This window comes from Spea bombifrons, chromosome 8 (genome assembly GCF_027358695.1).
Source record: "Spea bombifrons isolate aSpeBom1 chromosome 8, aSpeBom1.2.pri, whole genome shotgun sequence".
In the NCBI taxonomy this organism is placed as follows: Eukaryota; Metazoa; Chordata; class Amphibia; order Anura; family Pelobatidae; genus Spea; species Spea bombifrons.
In genome coordinates, this window is record NC_071094.1 from 12,084,712 (window position 1) to 12,103,326 (window position 18,615).

General features: G+C 36.0%; 1 protein-coding gene across 4 annotated transcripts in view; it reads left to right on the forward strand.

The window, feature by feature from the left end:
• Positions 1 to 18,615, forward strand: part of STRBP (spermatid perinuclear RNA binding protein) — a 68,464-nt gene that overhangs the window by 30,851 nt on the left and 18,998 nt on the right. For 3 of the 4 annotated variants that reach the window (XM_053472422.1, XM_053472423.1, XM_053472420.1), the window contains exons 4-9: positions 2,262 to 2,476; positions 8,940 to 9,105; positions 9,769 to 9,913; positions 16,238 to 16,332; positions 16,926 to 17,021; positions 18,219 to 18,330. In XM_053472422.1, the coding sequence (XP_053328397.1) occupies positions 2,262 to 2,476; positions 8,940 to 9,105; positions 9,769 to 9,913; positions 16,238 to 16,332; positions 16,926 to 17,021; positions 18,219 to 18,330 (829 nt within the window). The remainder of the gene's footprint in view (positions 1 to 2,261; positions 2,477 to 8,939; positions 9,106 to 9,768; positions 9,914 to 16,237; positions 16,333 to 16,925; positions 17,022 to 18,218; positions 18,331 to 18,615) is intronic. The other variant, XM_053472424.1, reaches the window with a different exon arrangement.

An 18,615-nucleotide genomic window follows, 5' to 3' on the forward strand; every position in this document is an offset into this window, starting at 1 on the left:
GATGGTTCCTTGCTTACTTCAAGAAAAATACAATAACTCCTTGGTTTTATTTGTAATATACAAACCAATACCCACACACTTTGGACCAAACCAAAGTTTATTAGAGTCGGCCCTTAAAGCAGTAACTAACATTTGTTAACACTGTTTATTTTCCAACATGGAGGATGTGGCTTTAAGACCAAGGGTCTGACACCTTTGCAGCATTGCTAAATGGTACCCGTTAGTAAGAATATTTGATATTGTTGAAGTTGTTTTCCGAAGGGAAAAAGGCCTTTGTTTATTCTAACAGTTTATTTGTTAAATCCTTGGTTAAAAGATTTATTCCCACCTTTTGTAATGTGTCCAAAGGAATATGAATTATTTACATGCTGGTTTGCATCCTGTAGTTTATAATCCATGGTTGCAGAAAAAAAAGTGTAATCCATTTTTTAATTTTTTTTTTTTTTTTTTTTTACAATTTTTAAGCAACTATGCAAAGATTTGATTTTTAAGCAGTGCTTTTTTCATTTTGGTACGACAGTGTGTGTAATGTTTTTGTAGTTTGAAAAGAATGAATTATGAAAACCTTTAAATATTTCCTAAAAATGTTATTAGTAAAGCATCGAAGAAAAAAAATCAAGGTGACCTTGAGAAACAGGGCAGAGAAAGATGCCATTTTCTCTTAATTCGTCTGAGGCTGTATGTGGTTGAGTCTAGATTGCTTTAGTCTTAAAGCATGATTTATTTATATTAATAACATGTTTCTCTGAAAGTCCACGTAAAATCACACAAATCTATGCATTATTAATATGCATACATTTGCTTTGAGACGTACAGTAAATGCCCATGTAGCTTTAAATGTTAAAGTAAATTTAAGACCAGTCATTGATATACATTATTGTATCATCGCTTTCAGATTTGTAGATGTTAAGTTAATTGTAAATACCTCCTGGATTATGTAATAATGTGTAAATTTAAGAAGATTTTAAATATTCTGAAAAAAAACATTATTAAAATGTAAAGTGTGTACCCTATAAAGACTGGGGAGACTATGATTACAGGTAGGGTCTTTCTGATTTTATACTTATCCTTTTAGTAGCATAGTGTGCTTGAAGTGGCCATAGTTACAAAGGCATCATTCACCCCATATGCACTTGCCTCTATTTTTTTTTCTTCGCCGAACGCATCTCTTGTGTCCTGTGTCCACATGATATACCTATTGCCATGCAGATCGCCGTAAGATCCCCTGTGTGCGTGTACACAATAAACACTCATTGATTTCAATGGAAAGTCTTCCCTTCCAATTATTGGCTGCAGGCATATGGAAAGTAACTAATAGTTTTCTAGGCAGACTTCACTTCACAGTTTTTAGGCAAAATTAGATTTGTTAAGATGTGACCCACTTAAAATGCTAAGATTTATTGGCGTTGTCATGTATTGCTGAATAATGTAATAGGTCCAGAGTTAACAAATGGAATTCCTGAAAGACCTCTAAAGTTAACCCCTAACAGAAACACGTAACCCATACTCCTCACCAAACAAGAAGAAATCTAATAAAGGGACTAGCCATCCTTTAATATATTCAGGATTAAAAGATAGAGACAGTACCCTAAGGACATGGGAACAAGACATAAAATACATGCCAACAGAAAAGGAATTTCAGTGATCAATGATAATGTGAGAGAATCTATGCTCTCCTACTCTACTTGCTGATCAGTAAGACGCATAATTTGTATTCTAATTGAATAGATTTCAATTGAAAAAAAATATTTCCACGTAGCCAACAGGGCTATATGCTTGTGATCCATATTCACCAAATAAATACAATTATAGTATGTGTATATATAAAGATTCTATGTTATATGTGTGACTGTCACTTTATGTACTGCTTGATTAAAAAATAAAAGCTTGGTGTTGTCTGTCTGATAAACCACTTTGATGCGCTGTGTTTCAGAACTTTGTACACTGAATCCTTCATTAACGGTATATGGTCCAATATGGTTGGTTGGCATTTGTTTTAAGGTTTATATCTTCAATCTCTTAGATAGTTGTTTAATATACCAACTTGTGCCAAAGTGCAGTGTTCCGGTAATGTAATTGTTTAAATACATTGTGTTTTCTGGGGACAATTGCCTCACAATTGGTGGACATAATTGACCCATTTTATAGCACAACACAAGGCCAGGGGAGGTTACCACATTTTGAGTTGTATGTTGTTTTGTTAATGCTGTCAAGATATTTATATGTTCTTTAAACCATCTTTTATGATTCTTAAAACCCAGAGATCCATACGCTCCTTTGCAAATGATGATCGCCATGTCATGGCAAAGCACTCGACAATATATCCATCTCCAGAGGAACTTGAGGCTGTCCAAAACATGGTGTCTACAGTGGAATGTGCCCTGAAGCATGTCTCTGATTGGATGGATGAGAAAAACAACTGTGTGAAAGTGGAGAACGATGTAAACGTCAAGAAAGAAGACAATGATGAAACCAAGTAAGTTGTCCACTGGAAACAATTTTCAAAGTGGACGAGTTCCCAGAGTGTCTGCCCAAAGCATCCTGTGACCCTGACCATGCAGGCCCTTTATGAGGCAGGGTTAAAGCACTATAGGGCTGTAGATCACTTTCAGATTAGCTGTGCTGGTGATCAAAGTAAAAAAGTGGGAGAAGCAGATTTTATAAAAAAAATAAAATATAATAAAGATTTGTAGAGGAAAAAAAGGTTTTCAAAATGTATACACAGGAGCCTAAACACCCTGTACACTTCCAGTAGAAATATAAAATACACTTCCATGCCCCAAAAGCATAAAAAAACCAAATAAAAATACTATAGTATGTAATGGAGGATTTTTCTCCCTTGTAAAAAGAATGTTTGACATAAATGATGTTTTTTTTTCCACCGTGGGACTTAACATAATGCTCATTCTAAATGATAGACTATTCACAAAAAGTGGTGCCAAACATCCCAACAAGCTTGATAACATGTTTTGTCTTAGAGAGCCATTAATCCACCACTGTGCTTGACAGTTAGTATAAGGTGTTTTTGCTGATATATACTTGTACATTTTCTAATTGTACTGTCATGAACTTTAACCTTTAAAATGCTAACTGGGGCCTGTAGAATCTGAGATGCAACCCTTAGGATTTTTGCAATTTCTCTGAGCTTTGTGCAGTCTGACCTTGGGGTGAATTTGCTGGGATGTCCACGCCTGGGAAGATTGGAACTGTCCTAAAGGCTTTACACTTGAATAATTTTTCTCGCTGTAGAATGATGGACTTTAAATTGTTTGGAAATTGCCTTATAGCCCTTCCCAGATGGATGGGCAGCAACAATTGCTTCTCCAAGATCGTTGCTGATGTCTTCCCTACTTGGGATTGTGTTAACACGCACCCGAATTCTCCAGACCAACAAACTGCTAAAAATCCAGCTTTTATAGGGGTGGCCACGCTTGTTGATGATCAGTTAATCAAGGGCATTTAATTAAAAGCACCTGTCTACTACTTAGCATCTTAATTCCTATGGAAGTAATAAGGGTGTACTTAGTTTTCCTTCTCCATTTTGACTTTATTTTTGTTGAATAAATCATGACAATATGTGTATATGTCATGTGTTGTTGCATTTACTATTTTTTCAGACCTAAGGAACAAATAATTGTTATTATGTCCTGAAATTAATTTATTTCCCAAAGCCTTTTTTTATTCTGTACAACGATAAATATGCTTATGACCTGATATTCAAACTATAAAACGTGAAGACCTTAATGAAAGACTTCTGAGACTTATGTAAAGTCTGAAATCATTGCGTGTTCTTTCACCTGAAGACAAGCAAATTCTGGAATACAATTCAATTACTGAGAATGTAATTCTCAAATAAGAGCAATATGCATCAGTTTGGTTTGGTTGTGACCAGGCTCCCTCTTGCTGGTATACAGAGGTTGATTGTTGGTATACAGAGGTTGATTCTGTCCTCTGTTAGGCCTTAATTGACAGGTAAGAGGTTAAATAAAATGTGCAGAAAATCAGCCATTTTTTTTAAACAACAAATCAATTAATAGGTAACAGCAATTAGGCTTTTCTACATAATTCAACAATATTATTTTCAAAAACTTTTATGTAAATCCCAAAAAGATAATTAATAGTTTTACATTCCTCAGAAGTGATAACACCATCATGTGTCTGTACACCTTTTTTTTGTCCCCTCTGTTTAGCTAGACAGGTTAAAATGAGAGCCTGGACCAGGAGCGAGCCCAGGGTTACTGGCCTCTGGGTGCAGGAATTATTTAATGCCCTCGCCATAGGTCCTATCTATAAAGGTAAAATAAGGTGATATAAGGCTAGAACTTTAGTTACTGGCTACAGGGCCTATGGGGCTGGATGCCACTTGGTTTTACTTGCCCATTAAAATACCCTCTGGACAGGAAGGTCTCTTGACTACACCCAACTCTTGTCTCAAATCTTAGCCTCCTTGAATGTAACTTAACAATTTTTGGTTTTAGTTATACTTAAACCTGCAAATGTGATTATTGCTGGATAATATATTATTTTGTTATACAGAAAATAGTAGGGGTGAATGCAGCGTAAGCAAATAGGTCTGCATCAGCTCTCAATTCTTCAAGCTATCTTCTATCCATTTTTCTACCTTCAAAAAGAATGTGGTGACGGATTCACTTAGTAACTAGTGTCTTGCAGGCCAGTAAGGAACAATGCACTACTGGGATAATGAATGTATTTAATCTGTTGTAGAATGTAGGCTTTGTATCAGTTGGCGAGACATTTCTAGATTGTAAGATCGTTGGAGCAAGGCCCTCCTCACCGGTTTCTCTAAATGAAATTATGTTAAATATTACTTGTTCTGTCCTGTTTACTCATTATACGGCGCTGTGGAATATGATGGTTCTATATAAAACAAATAATAGAACTCTGGATAATTCCGAGCCTTGTAAAATGAAAAACATAGGAAATTTTCTTGCAGATTTTTTTTTGCAAATTTTTCATATTTCAGAAACATAGGACATAATCATTATGCAGGTTTCTGGAAATGAAATGACCTAGTGGGCATTTCATTTATTATTAATTGCTTACCATAACATTGCTTGCAGAATGAGGTAGCGCTTGCATGTGTTTGCAACACTTTCAAAGCTGTTTTCAAGTATTGCTTCTTTATTTGAAACTCGAGTAAATGCCATAATGCTGGAACTATGCAGTCAAATTGAAATGCAAGATTACTGTTCATAGCAGCTGTATTTTGCTGGCATTAATATATAGCAGGGGGTTGTGTATATGAACAGGCTGGTGAAAGGACAAACTACACATTAGTGTAATTATACCTAATTTATTTGGGGTGCAATTTCCTTTTTAATGCTTACTCTGTTATTTAATGTTAATGAAAGCTAGTCCTTACTGCACTGATCTTACTGCACTGTGTCAAATTCTTGAGCATGCCGTCTTATACGTTTGGCTATGTGCCACGTGTTCCAAATACCACACTGGAAAAGTTGTTCAGGAACCTACCAGCTTGATAATCAATCTCTTAAGCTGCTCTTGGGTCAAGTGAAACAGACCTGTGGAGGTTGAATTGCTCCAAAGAATTAGACTGTTATAAACCTGGCTTTATCAAGTGGAAAATCAAGATGTATCTTACATTTCCTAGAATGGCACAGAGATCAGAGGAGAACAGAAATAGACCTTCCATCCTTTCCTTCCTGCAAGATAAAAATTATTGGTTCTCTTTAGATGCGAATATATTGCACCATTTATTTTTCTTACAATCCTCATCATAGCAGAAATGCCCTGAGAGGTACATGACCAGTGACCATTGTTCTATCGTTGTTCTTTTTGGCAGATGAAGAATTAAGAAATAGTGTAGCGTTCCTTGTTTTAATTTCCGACAGTGTATAATTCAAACGAATATGCTGGAATACCAAATCCACTCTTTGTTTTGTAGCATACCACTGAGTTTTCATGCGAAGACATGTCATGTTAATTTAAATGTTAATGCAATTTTTAAAATAAATATAGGCAGCTTATGACTAAGCACAGTTTGTGCAAAACGCATCAAGCGGCCATTTTTTGTTTGTGTTTGCATTCTGTTGTTCCTTTCGATTTTATTGTCTACGGACGCTCAATAAATGTATTTTATATACATGCATGGATATCCTTGTGTGAGGCTGGTGTCGGCTGACCCAACTATCGGTTTCTGTGTCGCGGTTTGGAACCTGGACCGGGTCCTTTGGCGTTGCAGCACCCAGCATACGTTTGGATTTATTATTTGAATCTATATGGGATTGTAGCCTCTCTTTGTTTTTTTAAAGTTTTAAAATAAACTCAATTTTTAAAGGTTTTTTTTATCGTTTATCTCCCTTTTTGAATACAGTTGAATAAGTCCTATATCCATGATTGCTGGTTGTCATTAATGCAGGATTCGACTAATAAATAATAAAGCTCAAAGCTTTCTCATGCAAAAGTGGCTGATATGCCCCTGCATAATTCATAGTTCAATGTTCGGAGTGAATTTCAGGTAATCTTTGTGATTGAGTGACTTGCTCGCCTGTAAATCCTCATGACCTGCCCTTGTTTTGTATGAGAATCTGTAACCTTAATGATTTCGACAGTTCTGATCATCTTTCCTTCTGTAGCGTAGCTGTTACATCTTCTTTTGCCTATTTTCATGTAGTGAGTTGGGGGCTTTGGTGAATGGTATAGCCCACCAATCTTCGTGTTGGATGAAGCTGAAAAGGGACAGATGTTGCAGATATGTTAAATGTGAATATAGGAGGTACCAAATACATAATCTGTTGCTACCTTTTCTTATTTGATCGTTTTATAGATTCCCAAGGGATAGGGATTTGTTAGCTGGTTTATTCAATAAACCATTTACATTAGACGGTTCTATAATCTGCGGAATTGTATTTGAAATTTCCTTAATGCAATGTTTTTTTGTTTTTCAATCATTTCTTATACTCGGATCCCACAAAATAACAACATACGTGTGATAAATATTCCCCAGCCCTCCATTATTCATAAATGATGTATTGAACACAAATGCACCAGGAATAGGACATATTAACCCAAATGAAAAATGCTACCTCTTTCAAAGAGCACTGAATAAAATGAACAAAAAATAAATCTTCGTCATTCCTTGGCACAGCACCATGATGTGTCCCACATATGATGGCACGAGTCCTACAAAGCATCTGCTGTGAAATTGAAGATTTAGGAATTAGGATTCAGATTTTCCATTGAACATTTTTTTTTTCATTTTATTGGATGTTCCTTTTCCACAATGAATATTAATTATTAGTTTCTTATAGACTAAAAGTGCTTATCACGGGCTGGTCTAACTTGTGATCTTGTTTTAATTGTTCAATGGATTGTGTAGAATTGACATTTCACATCTGGGATGCTGATGTAATGAGCCATTGTCCAAAATTGTTTTGATTTTAATGAATATAGACCTATTTCTGTTTCTACACTCTATCTATACATTTATGGATACTTGATGTTCATTATATGCATCTTTATAACAGATTTGTACATAGCCCTTATATAAAAAAAAGTGATATGGTATCCTTGACAAATATCACCTACCATGGGTGCAGCAAAAGGGCAGGCAATCTTCTTTCTTTTAAATAAAGTAATACAAAAATCAATATAGCCAGTGTTCCAGCTAATCCTTGCAGCCGTCATCAAGCCACTTCTATCGTTTCTGTCTTTGTATCAATCATCTTGCATGGTTCCAACATAAGCACTCCTTATCCAAAATCATGCAAGTTATAAACTTTTTCCAATTAGTGTCAAATTGAAGAAAAAAACGTTGTGTATCACCCAGTAAAATCTGAAAAACTGGTTTGTCTGCCGCCTTTAATGCCCACTTCCAACACACATGATACGAGATGCTTCAACTGTTTTTTTGGGGGTTAAATATTTTGTAGATATACTGTTTACAGTCTGCAAGGAAGGGTGAAGTCATTATCGTGCCAGAGAGTGTGATAAACAGCTGAGCTCCTTATGTTTTGAATGAAAAAGTCTAATTACGAATTAGTATTTAAGGCAAGATGTTTTTTCTTCTGTTTATTTGGCATTACTAAATAAATGTTGCTATGCCTGATTGCAAGTCCTTACTCTTTGTGCCGAAGTAAAAGAGACAATGCTGACAGAGCAGTTCCGAATCTTATTTTAGTGTTCTTCCAGATATGCCGTTGTACTGCTTCTTGCAGGCTAAGCACTATCCACCTCTACGAGTAGCCTATTATTCATGGCTCAGGTAGAATGATCTTCCCAGTGGGATTCTGTAACCCTCTGCAATCTCTCCACATGATGTAAATACTAGCCCCACAGATTATATTTTTCCTGCTTGCAAGGTTATATCTAATGTTCCTTTATTTTATCCACGTAATTACAAGAAGAAATCTTGCACCAGCTCATTTTGTGCACCTTAGTTTTAAAATATTTTCTTTCAAATTTTCCACACTTCAATTATTCATTGTTAACTTCTTAGAAAAGGATACACAATTTATCGAAAAACATACATTTTATTTAGGCTGGTGGTTTCATGTCATTTTTTTAATGTCAGAGCAGATCCTCTTTTTTTTACATATCTTATAAACTGATAGGGTGAGTAATTTGTGTATTCCTTTATTTTATTCTTTCATAGATCAATGTAAGTTTGTGTGAGTTATAAATATTTGTTTGCTATGAATACAATACAGTGTGTTTTTTCTTCTCTTCAATCTCTTACTTCTTTCAATTTGTAATAATTTCTATTAACGTTTAAAATAATCATGATTATAGCTACAATAACCACTATGTTGAACACATATAAATATGCATTTTTGTTTTTTCAGTACTACATAGATAACTGAAAGCTATGACTGGGTTTATGGTGTTTACAGTTGTGTCCATAAATTTGAAAGTATAATTATGTGGCGCCTCTAATCGCACATATTGTTGTTTTTCAGGGATGAGAGTGGTCGTGTGTTGTGTGGAGTCATGAGAATTGGCTTGGTTGCCAAAGGGCTGCTCATTAAAGATGATATGGATCTAGAATTGGTTCTCCTGTGTAAGGAGAAGCCGACAGAGAGCTTGTTATCCACTGTTCGAGACAACCTTCCACTACAAATCCAGGTAGGAGACGGCTTTATCATCGAGCTATTTACATCTAGAGATTCTCTTTACCTGTATATGGTTTCTATTCTGGAAAGGTATATATTAAAGTAGAAAAAGACAAAGCTTTTTCTTTGCTTATTTTTGCTTTAAAATCGCAAATCTGTGCCAAACAATGTTTACTAGCGTTATCATTTAAAATGTGTATGTGGCCAGTGCAGTATGTAAAGGTGAAATTTAAATCTCAGTGAACTCCTCTTTCAAAAAGGTTATGCACAGCGATAGAAGAATGTGGGAATTTCCAACTGTTCTGCATACCACCTTTCTTCTAAATAGACCTCAGTGGAAATCCTAAAAGATAGATGACTGGTAGCTCTCCCGTTTTCACTGAGTATCTTAGATCACCACCAGACTGCGTGACCAGCTGACTTTCTGCATCTACTGTAATGAAGCTGACCCTCTTAAACACAGGAGACTAGGTTGATTCTAAAGAAAATAACTAAGCTTTGTACATTAAATGGTCTATAGAATAGAGAGTATGGGATTTACCATCAACTGTTGTGATGCCATCAACTGTTGTGATGCCATCACAATGTAGTTTTTCTAACCTCCAATTAAAGGAACACTCTCATCTCTATAGATTTTAGGTTCCAAATTGACTTCCATCTCCTTTCTCAATTTTAGAAACTCACAGAAGAATCATACCAAGTGGGACAATGCCTCGAAGATGCATCACTTATTATTCACAATTCAAAAGAGCCCAAATTAAAATTAAAGGTTATTCTAACTTCACCACTCTTCAGAGAAGAGGACGAGAGGCCAGGTGGAGGTACTTGGTTTTATTTTGTCTTTGTGAAATAACATTTTTTTTTTCTGCACTGCCTAGAAACCTTGTGTATTTATTAAAAAATGTATGCGTTACCCCTCTTATTAACAGTCTATTTTATCTTAAATTCACATAGGATTGATTTGTTGATATTTAACGCGGTTATATGTTTGTTCGGTAAATATATATATATATAAAAAATTACCTTTTGTGATACTGGAGAGAATTTGTTACACAACCTCAATGCTATTTGCAGACTTTTTAATAATCTGAAATCTAAGATGGGAAAAATCAAAAATTGTTACAGAGTGCCATTTTTTTTCTGTTAACCAAAGTGACTACTGTAAATTGGTGACACTGAAAATGAAAATGCCTTATGACAACTATTGTTTGTAGCAGCTGTGAGGTTGGGTAAGTCATAAGTAACGTAGTACAAATGTGGTCATGATTTCCTTTATTTTTATTTCTCTGTTTTTTCCCCTCTTCATTTTATGGTCTGTAATATTTGCTTCAGCTTCCCAAGCCTGTCCCTACAAACTTGTCAAGCAACACTGGACCTATGTCAGACCTTTGACCAACAGGCCACACTCTGTCATGTCAACTGAGGCAGCCAGCCCACCTGGGCAAGATGGACTCCCTGTCGCTCCTCCCATCTCTAGCCCCACCCTCTACTCTATGTCCTTCCCACAAACATCAGCTATACAGTGTCAAATGTTGGTCAGTTAAAAACATGGTGGGACCACCTGGGAAGATCCATTCTTAATATAGAAACTATTTCACATGAATCCATTCTTGCGGTGTATTTGCAGCAAAATAAGTAAATGAATACAATGTGGTATATAATAGCAGGGGAATCATGATACAACGGATAATCACCTACTTCAATCATAGCAAGATTAAAAAGTTGCCCCTAGAGTCCGTTGAAATAGACTAGTCATGTCTTAAACATTAACGGTAATTTATTTATCTTTTTTTATTTGGTTGCAAGATTGATTTTAAACTGTCCTAACTTCGAAATTGCGTATGTGTTGTATCTGTATTCCCCATATTATATGACTACTCAAAGTATGCTTCTGTCATAAGTAGGTAGTAACTGACCAATATTTCCCCAGGTATGGTTTGACTATGCTAATCTTTATCCTAACAACACCAAACGTAGGTGCAGTGGACCTGTCCTGTGTGTATTCATGCAGTCAGAATGATGCTAATGTCTTCATGTCCTGACAATCATACCATTAAACTAGTGATTGCTCTATCATGAAATGGGACCTTCTGGCACATTTAATTTTGTTAACAAAATGTTTATTTTCCTATTTCTATTTTTTGTAGATGAATGTTAAAATGGATAGTATGTAAATAGCACATGCCTCTTGCACTTTTGGAAGTAATTGGTGCTTCTGAGGTGTTTACTGAAACACCCAGTGAAGCCTACCCAAAATCTGAACATGCAACCCATCCCTGATCCAATCAGTGTTTTAGCAACATACGTCACCAAATCTAAATATAGATTACGATTACAAGAAAACACTTACGAATTAAAAGTATGGTGTGCATGGTTGTTCTCTTGAGATTAAGTGAAAAAAGCCCCATTAATTACCTGATGATGGTCACATTTTTCAGTGTGCCTTCTCCTTGTACAGAGGCAGTCTCTATGTATAGGAGCCAGCCTTATGCATACAGCACTGTTGGTCACATTAGGCTCCGACAGTGCTTCATGAACAAAGTTGGCATCTGATAAATGATTGCATAGATCTTACTTTAAATGTAAGTAGCGTCTGTTAATAATTTTCTTCAGAGAAAAATCTTTGCCTACACAAAAATTTGTGTGTATGTTTATGTGTGTGTGTATGTATATATATATATATATATATATATATATATATATATATATATATATATATCTGTAATCTAATATATATATATATATATATATATACTATATAATATATATAATAATATATAATGCAGTTGTATTTGAATGTTTGTGAGTTGCACAAAAATTGGTGGGTATATAGAGCTCTTCAAACATCGTTTTCCAGCAGGGGCAGTATTTCAATCCACAATAACATTCCAGTATTTCTCTAAGTCTGTGTTATAGTCCTTGAAAAGTCACCAATTGCCATTTGTTGTATTGGATGAAAACAGGAAACTTTTTTTTTTTTGCACACCGGAATGTTATTGTGGATTGAAATACTGCCAGTGTGGAAACGCTTCATGAGCTCTATATACCCACCAAACATTCTTAATCACATATTGTTACAAAATAAGCTACACTATGATTTTTTTTATCTCTTTGTTTATGATATACATGGTCAAGCACAAAACAAGAACCTGGACAGTGGATAACAAATATACAGTATATCAGATTGTATTCCACTTAATATTCACTTTTTTATACACTAAGCTCACATTGAACTCCCCTCTTTTTTCAGATTTACTATTTTTGGTGGGATTTAGGAATTGCACAGTGTTTCTTTGCTGCTGCTAGTGTTAACACTTTTGGTGCTGGTTTTCACACATCTTCAATATCTTCCAACTTGCTCTTTGGCAACTGGTTCTGGTTGCCTTTAAAGTGGTTGAAGATGAAAACACTTTAGGACAGGAGACTGAAATGTCACCTTTTGCCATATATCTCTCGCATACTCATGTATCTTTAGGTATAATAGTGACAGGAAAGGGTGTTTTTTTTACTTTACAAGAACAATTATTTTCTGTACAGTTTCATTTCCTGGAAAAGTAAAGTCTGTCCAGAGACAGATGCTGAATAATACAAACCTAGTGAGCTAATTTATCCCCAGGTAGAGGTGAAGACATGCAGATATGTTCAAAATTAAAGTATTTGCATGGAAATAACTCTAACTTTATAGCTCTATTAAGTACTCGAAATTATTATTTTGCACAGTGATTCCTAAGGTTTCCACTGGTTTCATTAAACAATAATAACCAAACTGAAGCCTCCTGTGAAACTAGAAACCGCAGGACCCGGTGGATACAAACTGCCTGTCGCACTTAAGCTCCCCAAACAGCCTGCTTGTGCCATCTTTGTCCTCAAACTGCTGCATGTGCCATCAAAGGCTCCAAACGGCTTGCCTGTGTCTTTCTCCCTCTGCGCAGACTGATCCAGCATGCAGGAAATGGATGAGATGTCACTTCCTGCACAATAGACTGCAGGGAGAGAGAGTGTGAGTGATCATCCGATTGGATAATCTCTACGCTCTTTTTGTGTCGCAGGTGTTACTCACAGCTAGTGGCTTTCAAAGGGGCAGTAGCAGGGGTCAACTGGGCCCCCTTGAGTGGGGACCTGGCCACAGTTGTGACCCTTGCCACCATGATCATTATACAACAAATTAACGGTAAAAGAAAAGACATTTTGAAAGACTGGGTCAAGTATATTACATGTGCAAAATGCGCTACAAGTTATGCCCGCAGTTCAGGTCTTGACATTGTGCTATAGTTGCGTAATGTTTGTATTATGTATTTATATGTTTGCATTGATGTGCAGATGGTCCCTGATCATATGAGCTGACTATCAAAATTATACTTTCCCTCTAAAAGGGTACCTCTAGTTTCCTGGCAGAGCATGAAGACATGTCATTCTAATGATGTTAATGTACAAGACAGTCTGATGCAAGTCTGTTATCTTCTTGCCCTCACCCCATGATCCTTTCATCAGTACTTTTTATAGGGTTCTTTACAGTTGCTGACTGGCTGCAAAATGGTGAAACGAATACCAGATATTTATATTATTATTAGGGTGCTGACACTTGAAAGCATGTTAGAATATGTTCCTATTTATTTTATTGGTAGAAGCCTCTGTTGTCTTGTAATTGCACACACTCACACCAAGCAGGAGCCTCTACCAAAAAAAAAAATGCAATGTATTGAGATGACATTTGTAAACTCATTATTCCACACCCTAATGGCATCTTTATACTGCAATGACCAAATGTTTTGTAAAGCTTAACATTGCTACTTACTTGGTGCTGCCTATTACATGAAATATAAGTAACATTAGTCGATCTTCAAAAGTAGGCCATGCAAGGTAGATCTGCAGCTCCCCATGGTATTATGGAATCTTAACAAACCCTTGTTTGATGTAGAGTTTTGTGTATTTCTAGAATGTGGCAAATGCCTGAAAGCCTAGAGGAGGCCCAAATGTTTAACTGATTCTTAAAAAACTGCACAATTTTTTTTTATGGCCAGCTCATTCTGCAGCCTTTCAGACTATCTTCAGTCTTCCATAACCACTCATTTACTGTACTTCTTTCCAATGTATATGTGAGCTTGGAGCAGATGTTCACATTGAAATGTAATGGCTAAACCCATGTGCTTTTTGCAAGGTCCCTACCAACCAAAGGTGCAGCCCCACATATTTTATTTGCACAGTGTGATGTGTTTTAACATAACATGTTGTGATATTAGATATTAAAAAAAGTGTCAGAAGTGACCTGCTAGTTACATTTTTTTACAATCTGGCACAGTCCATAAAAAATGGTTTATATGTCTGCAAAAGCAGACGTCTCAAACAGGATGATGGGCTAGTTATGGAGATGTGCGACAGCCATTTATTTATTTATTTTTGAAGATTGACCGTCCATTTATACTTAATCAAATCTTCACCATCTGGCATAGATAATTGAAATTATAACATCACTAGCAATCCAATATCTTCTTGACGGTTTAAAAACTGTTCAGTATAACCCGATAATGTAAATACTTTCTGCTGGTTATTTATGTATAGTTCCACTTCAGTATTTTTTAAAAAGTCATCTGTGGGACTGCACCTTTAAACTTTTGCAGCTTTCATTTAGGGATACAAAGTGTATCTAATCTGAGCTTTGTGACGTTCTAAACGTGTTAGTGAGAAATAATGCAATGCAAACATCTGCTGTGGAGTTCATCAGGTCTGAAAATACGTCTGTAGCACTTCAGATAATTTGAATCTGGGGCAGGAATTTAAACATAATAACACAAAAGAAAACCAGCAATTCAAAGCATTTTTCTTCACGTCATGCAGTGGAATTTATCCATGCTTTTAGACAATGTAATATTAATGGATAACCTCTTTGTGATGTTTTAGCTATCAACCTGTGAGCTTCAATAATAAGGGGGATAACAGGATTCACGGCGGATGCCACTAAGCAAAGACTCGGAAGATTAAAGAGCCTGTCGTTTTCTCTAAGTAAAAAGTAGGGCATAGAATCTGAAATAAATAGTTTGAGTCATAAACCTCTTTAAGTCAACACAAACAACTGTTAAGGCTTCCTATAAGATTGGATGTGATTAGGGATACGTCTGGACTGTCAGACCTATAAAATCAATTCATTTATGATCCCTGTGTTTTATTTCTGCATGATGTCCTTAACCACACAAATATATTACTCACAGGACCCTAACACTCACAAAGATATAAATATATATATATAATATGAAAAGTCACTAACTAGTTTTGAAAGATGTGACGCTGGGGTGAGTAGTAAAGATATAAAAACTTATATAACACAGAACTTAAGGATCAAGAATTTTAAGTTGTGCAAAAATGAATAGCTTAAATTTCTGAAAGCTATATTATAACATTATTTTAGGCTATCCCCCAACAGGAAGATTAAAAAAACTTTAGCAGTGTGTTCTGTTTAAATGTTTAAAAATGATACCCTCCATTTTAAATCGAAATGTTTTAAGTAATTGAACATTTAATTCCTTGTGATTATACAGCAAATCTAAAATCTGCTCTCGATGTCATCGGCCTGCGGATGCAGACTGTGCGTCCAACTCGGAGAGACAGTTATCTGATGCCTTCTCTATTCCATCCATTGTATCTGGTCATGTCATGATGGATAAATCATCTTAAAGAAACCACCAGGGTTGAGCATAACATTTTAATCTAGTCATATTTATAATTTAGTTGTTACTCCAGGCTGTTAAAATTCATGCAGAAAACAAAATGAAGGTAGGGAGGACATTGATATAAGGTTTAATGCTTAGAGATGCTACACAGCCGTTACTATTGGGGGGGGGCTGAAGAGTGCTACATACCTATTTTTATGTCCTGAAATATGTTGTGCATATTTAATAAGATCCCAGATGGTACATAGCTGTTATCGATTTTGTAAACTGGAAGTGAATGCCTCCTTCGCTTTGTGTTGCACATTACTTCTTGAATGGCCTTTTGAATAAAATAACCGCAGTGCACTTTGTGAACCATTCAGTTTCTCTGGGAGTCTTATTAGCTTGTTCAGATGCTGCCATGCTTTTCCTGTGACAGAATCCCCTTGGTCAAATTGTATCTGTCTTTTTTTTTTTTTTTTTTTTATCCCATCTTATCAGTAGAAAATGTTGCGATGAAAGATCCTCCGGACTTATTGGACAGGCAGAAATGCCTGAACGCCTTGGCGTCTCTGCGACATGCCAAATGGTTTCAGGTTGGCTATTTGTTCTTACCTTATTGTTATTGTAGCCTTATGAGGTTTTATTTAATTTCTATAACACCTCATGTATAAATGCACTGTGGCCCTTTACAGTAGCGCTGAGTAGAATTTTATTCTATTTTTACTTTCAAGTCGTACTTGTTTAATGCCATATATTTAAGGAAGATGTGGAGACTGATCACTCTGTGCCATGATACTAGAGGCATCTGCCTAACATCTTCTCCACAATAGGCATGTGAACACATATACGGTGGCCATGTCTGATAAGATTTGTGGCATGCTCTGCCAGCCTGAGCTTCAGGAGCCTGGCATGCAGCATTAATGCTGTCAGTATGGGTTAGCAACAGTAGACTTGGCTGGCACGTCATTATCATGAGGCTACAAAAGCAATCTTTACACAAGCTTTTCAGTTCTATTTAAGTCCGCCATTTCTAAACATGAATATTCTATCATTCAGTAGTTTTCTTTTGCATGAATCTAATCATTCAGTATTTGGTAATTCTGTTAAAGAATCAATCCAAGGCCTTTGTAGGTTAGGGGAAGAAGTGAGCACAGCAGCAGAACTGGAACAATTTTATCTATTCCAGGCAAGAGCCAATGGACTAAAATCTTGTGTAATTGTGCTGCGCATTCTGAGAGATCTGTGCAACAGAGTCCCCGCCTGGACCAAGCTGAAAGGATGGGTGAGTTTGTCTTAAACAAAGCAGTGTTAAGCTGTACTTTATTACGAATATTTTCCTTTTCCACAAACTTAAATTATTAACTTGATGAGCACCTATCACATATTGGATAAATGGACAAGCCATACAATGTTTATTTCTATGTACAGAAGTGGACAATCCCGAGTAATATAATAAAACGTAACCTTATCAGTTAAAAATGTTAAAAATCTCTAACTACAAAAACGGAAATAAAAATTACTAATATATTGAAAACAATTTGAGTCATGGTTCTCCATATTAGAGGTGGCTATTCCACCTTTCATATTCATATTCTAGTGGGTTCTTCATTACAAAAACCTGATCCTGAACCCTTTTTTTGCAAGCTACCTCTAGTTACTGATTTTACCACTCCCCAACATGTCATAATGATTTCTAGGAAGGGGTATATCCTAAGCACAGTTATTTTTTAGCGCCAACGTTTTATGCATTGCTTCATACGGTACATAAATTCAAGGGGTATGGCAAAATTAGAACTGACAGATTAAGGCAAAATGATACATTTGGTAAAGAGGTCCCTGCTCGCAAGCTCACTGGGTCTTGAACCAGTGTCTCTACATACATATATCCTTGAAATTTTGGTAATATGCATTTCACAGCAGCACGCCAAGTGCGTCAGGATGTAAAGACACACAATCCCTTTAATTGGCAGCTAAGCACACTTTCACATACTTATTGAAGCGTAACTTCAACCTACACTGTAATGTGGTGCTCAGATAATAAACCATGTTATCAGATGCATTATGTGCGTAAGTGATCCTAAAACTACCCCAAAAGACTGCATAACAAAAAAAATGAAATTCAAAGTATGGGGAAAAAAAGCAGTATTAATGTATCTCAACAGTAACTTTTGTAAGTGATGCATGAAACAAAAGAACCATATTTATTCAAACCTAAATGTCTAAGAACTTATTATTATTTTGGTCCCTTTTTCTCTGTGTGGTTTCAACTTTTTCCAATTGTAGGTAAAGCGCATTGCCATTGTTATTTGCTCTCACACACCAAGCATTTCTTCCTGTAGATGCTATATCTAGATATTTGATTGATTTTAACGAAATATACACAAAATACAAGTGTGTTAGAGTTTGCTTTTCTTTATGAAAATATAGTTCTTGCCAAGCAGTGCACCTTTTGTACTCAATGCCTCCTTCTCATTCTCAGCCATTGGAACTGATTTGTGAAAAAGCAATAGGAACGTGCAATAGGCCCCTGGGTGCTGGGGAAGCATTACGGAGAGTCATGGAGTGTCTTGCATCAGGGATCCTTCTTCCTGGTAAGACTGTAAATGGTGAACATCTAAAGGTTCCATGGTTATGATGCAGATTGCACAAGGGTTTGTTAGACAATATGGAGTCAAGCAAGTGGCAGTATTTTAAGTGATATTGCCAAGTAAGTGCAAACATGGAAATCAAGTTCTTAAAATAGGAAGCGACATGGGCCAAAGGTTATGGAAGTTTGAGTAATAGACTCTATACGGAGCCAATGCGTGAGGAAGGCATATTGATGAGTAGTCCACTTTAGGCAGCTATTTGCCCTTCATGTATGTTTTGATGGCATT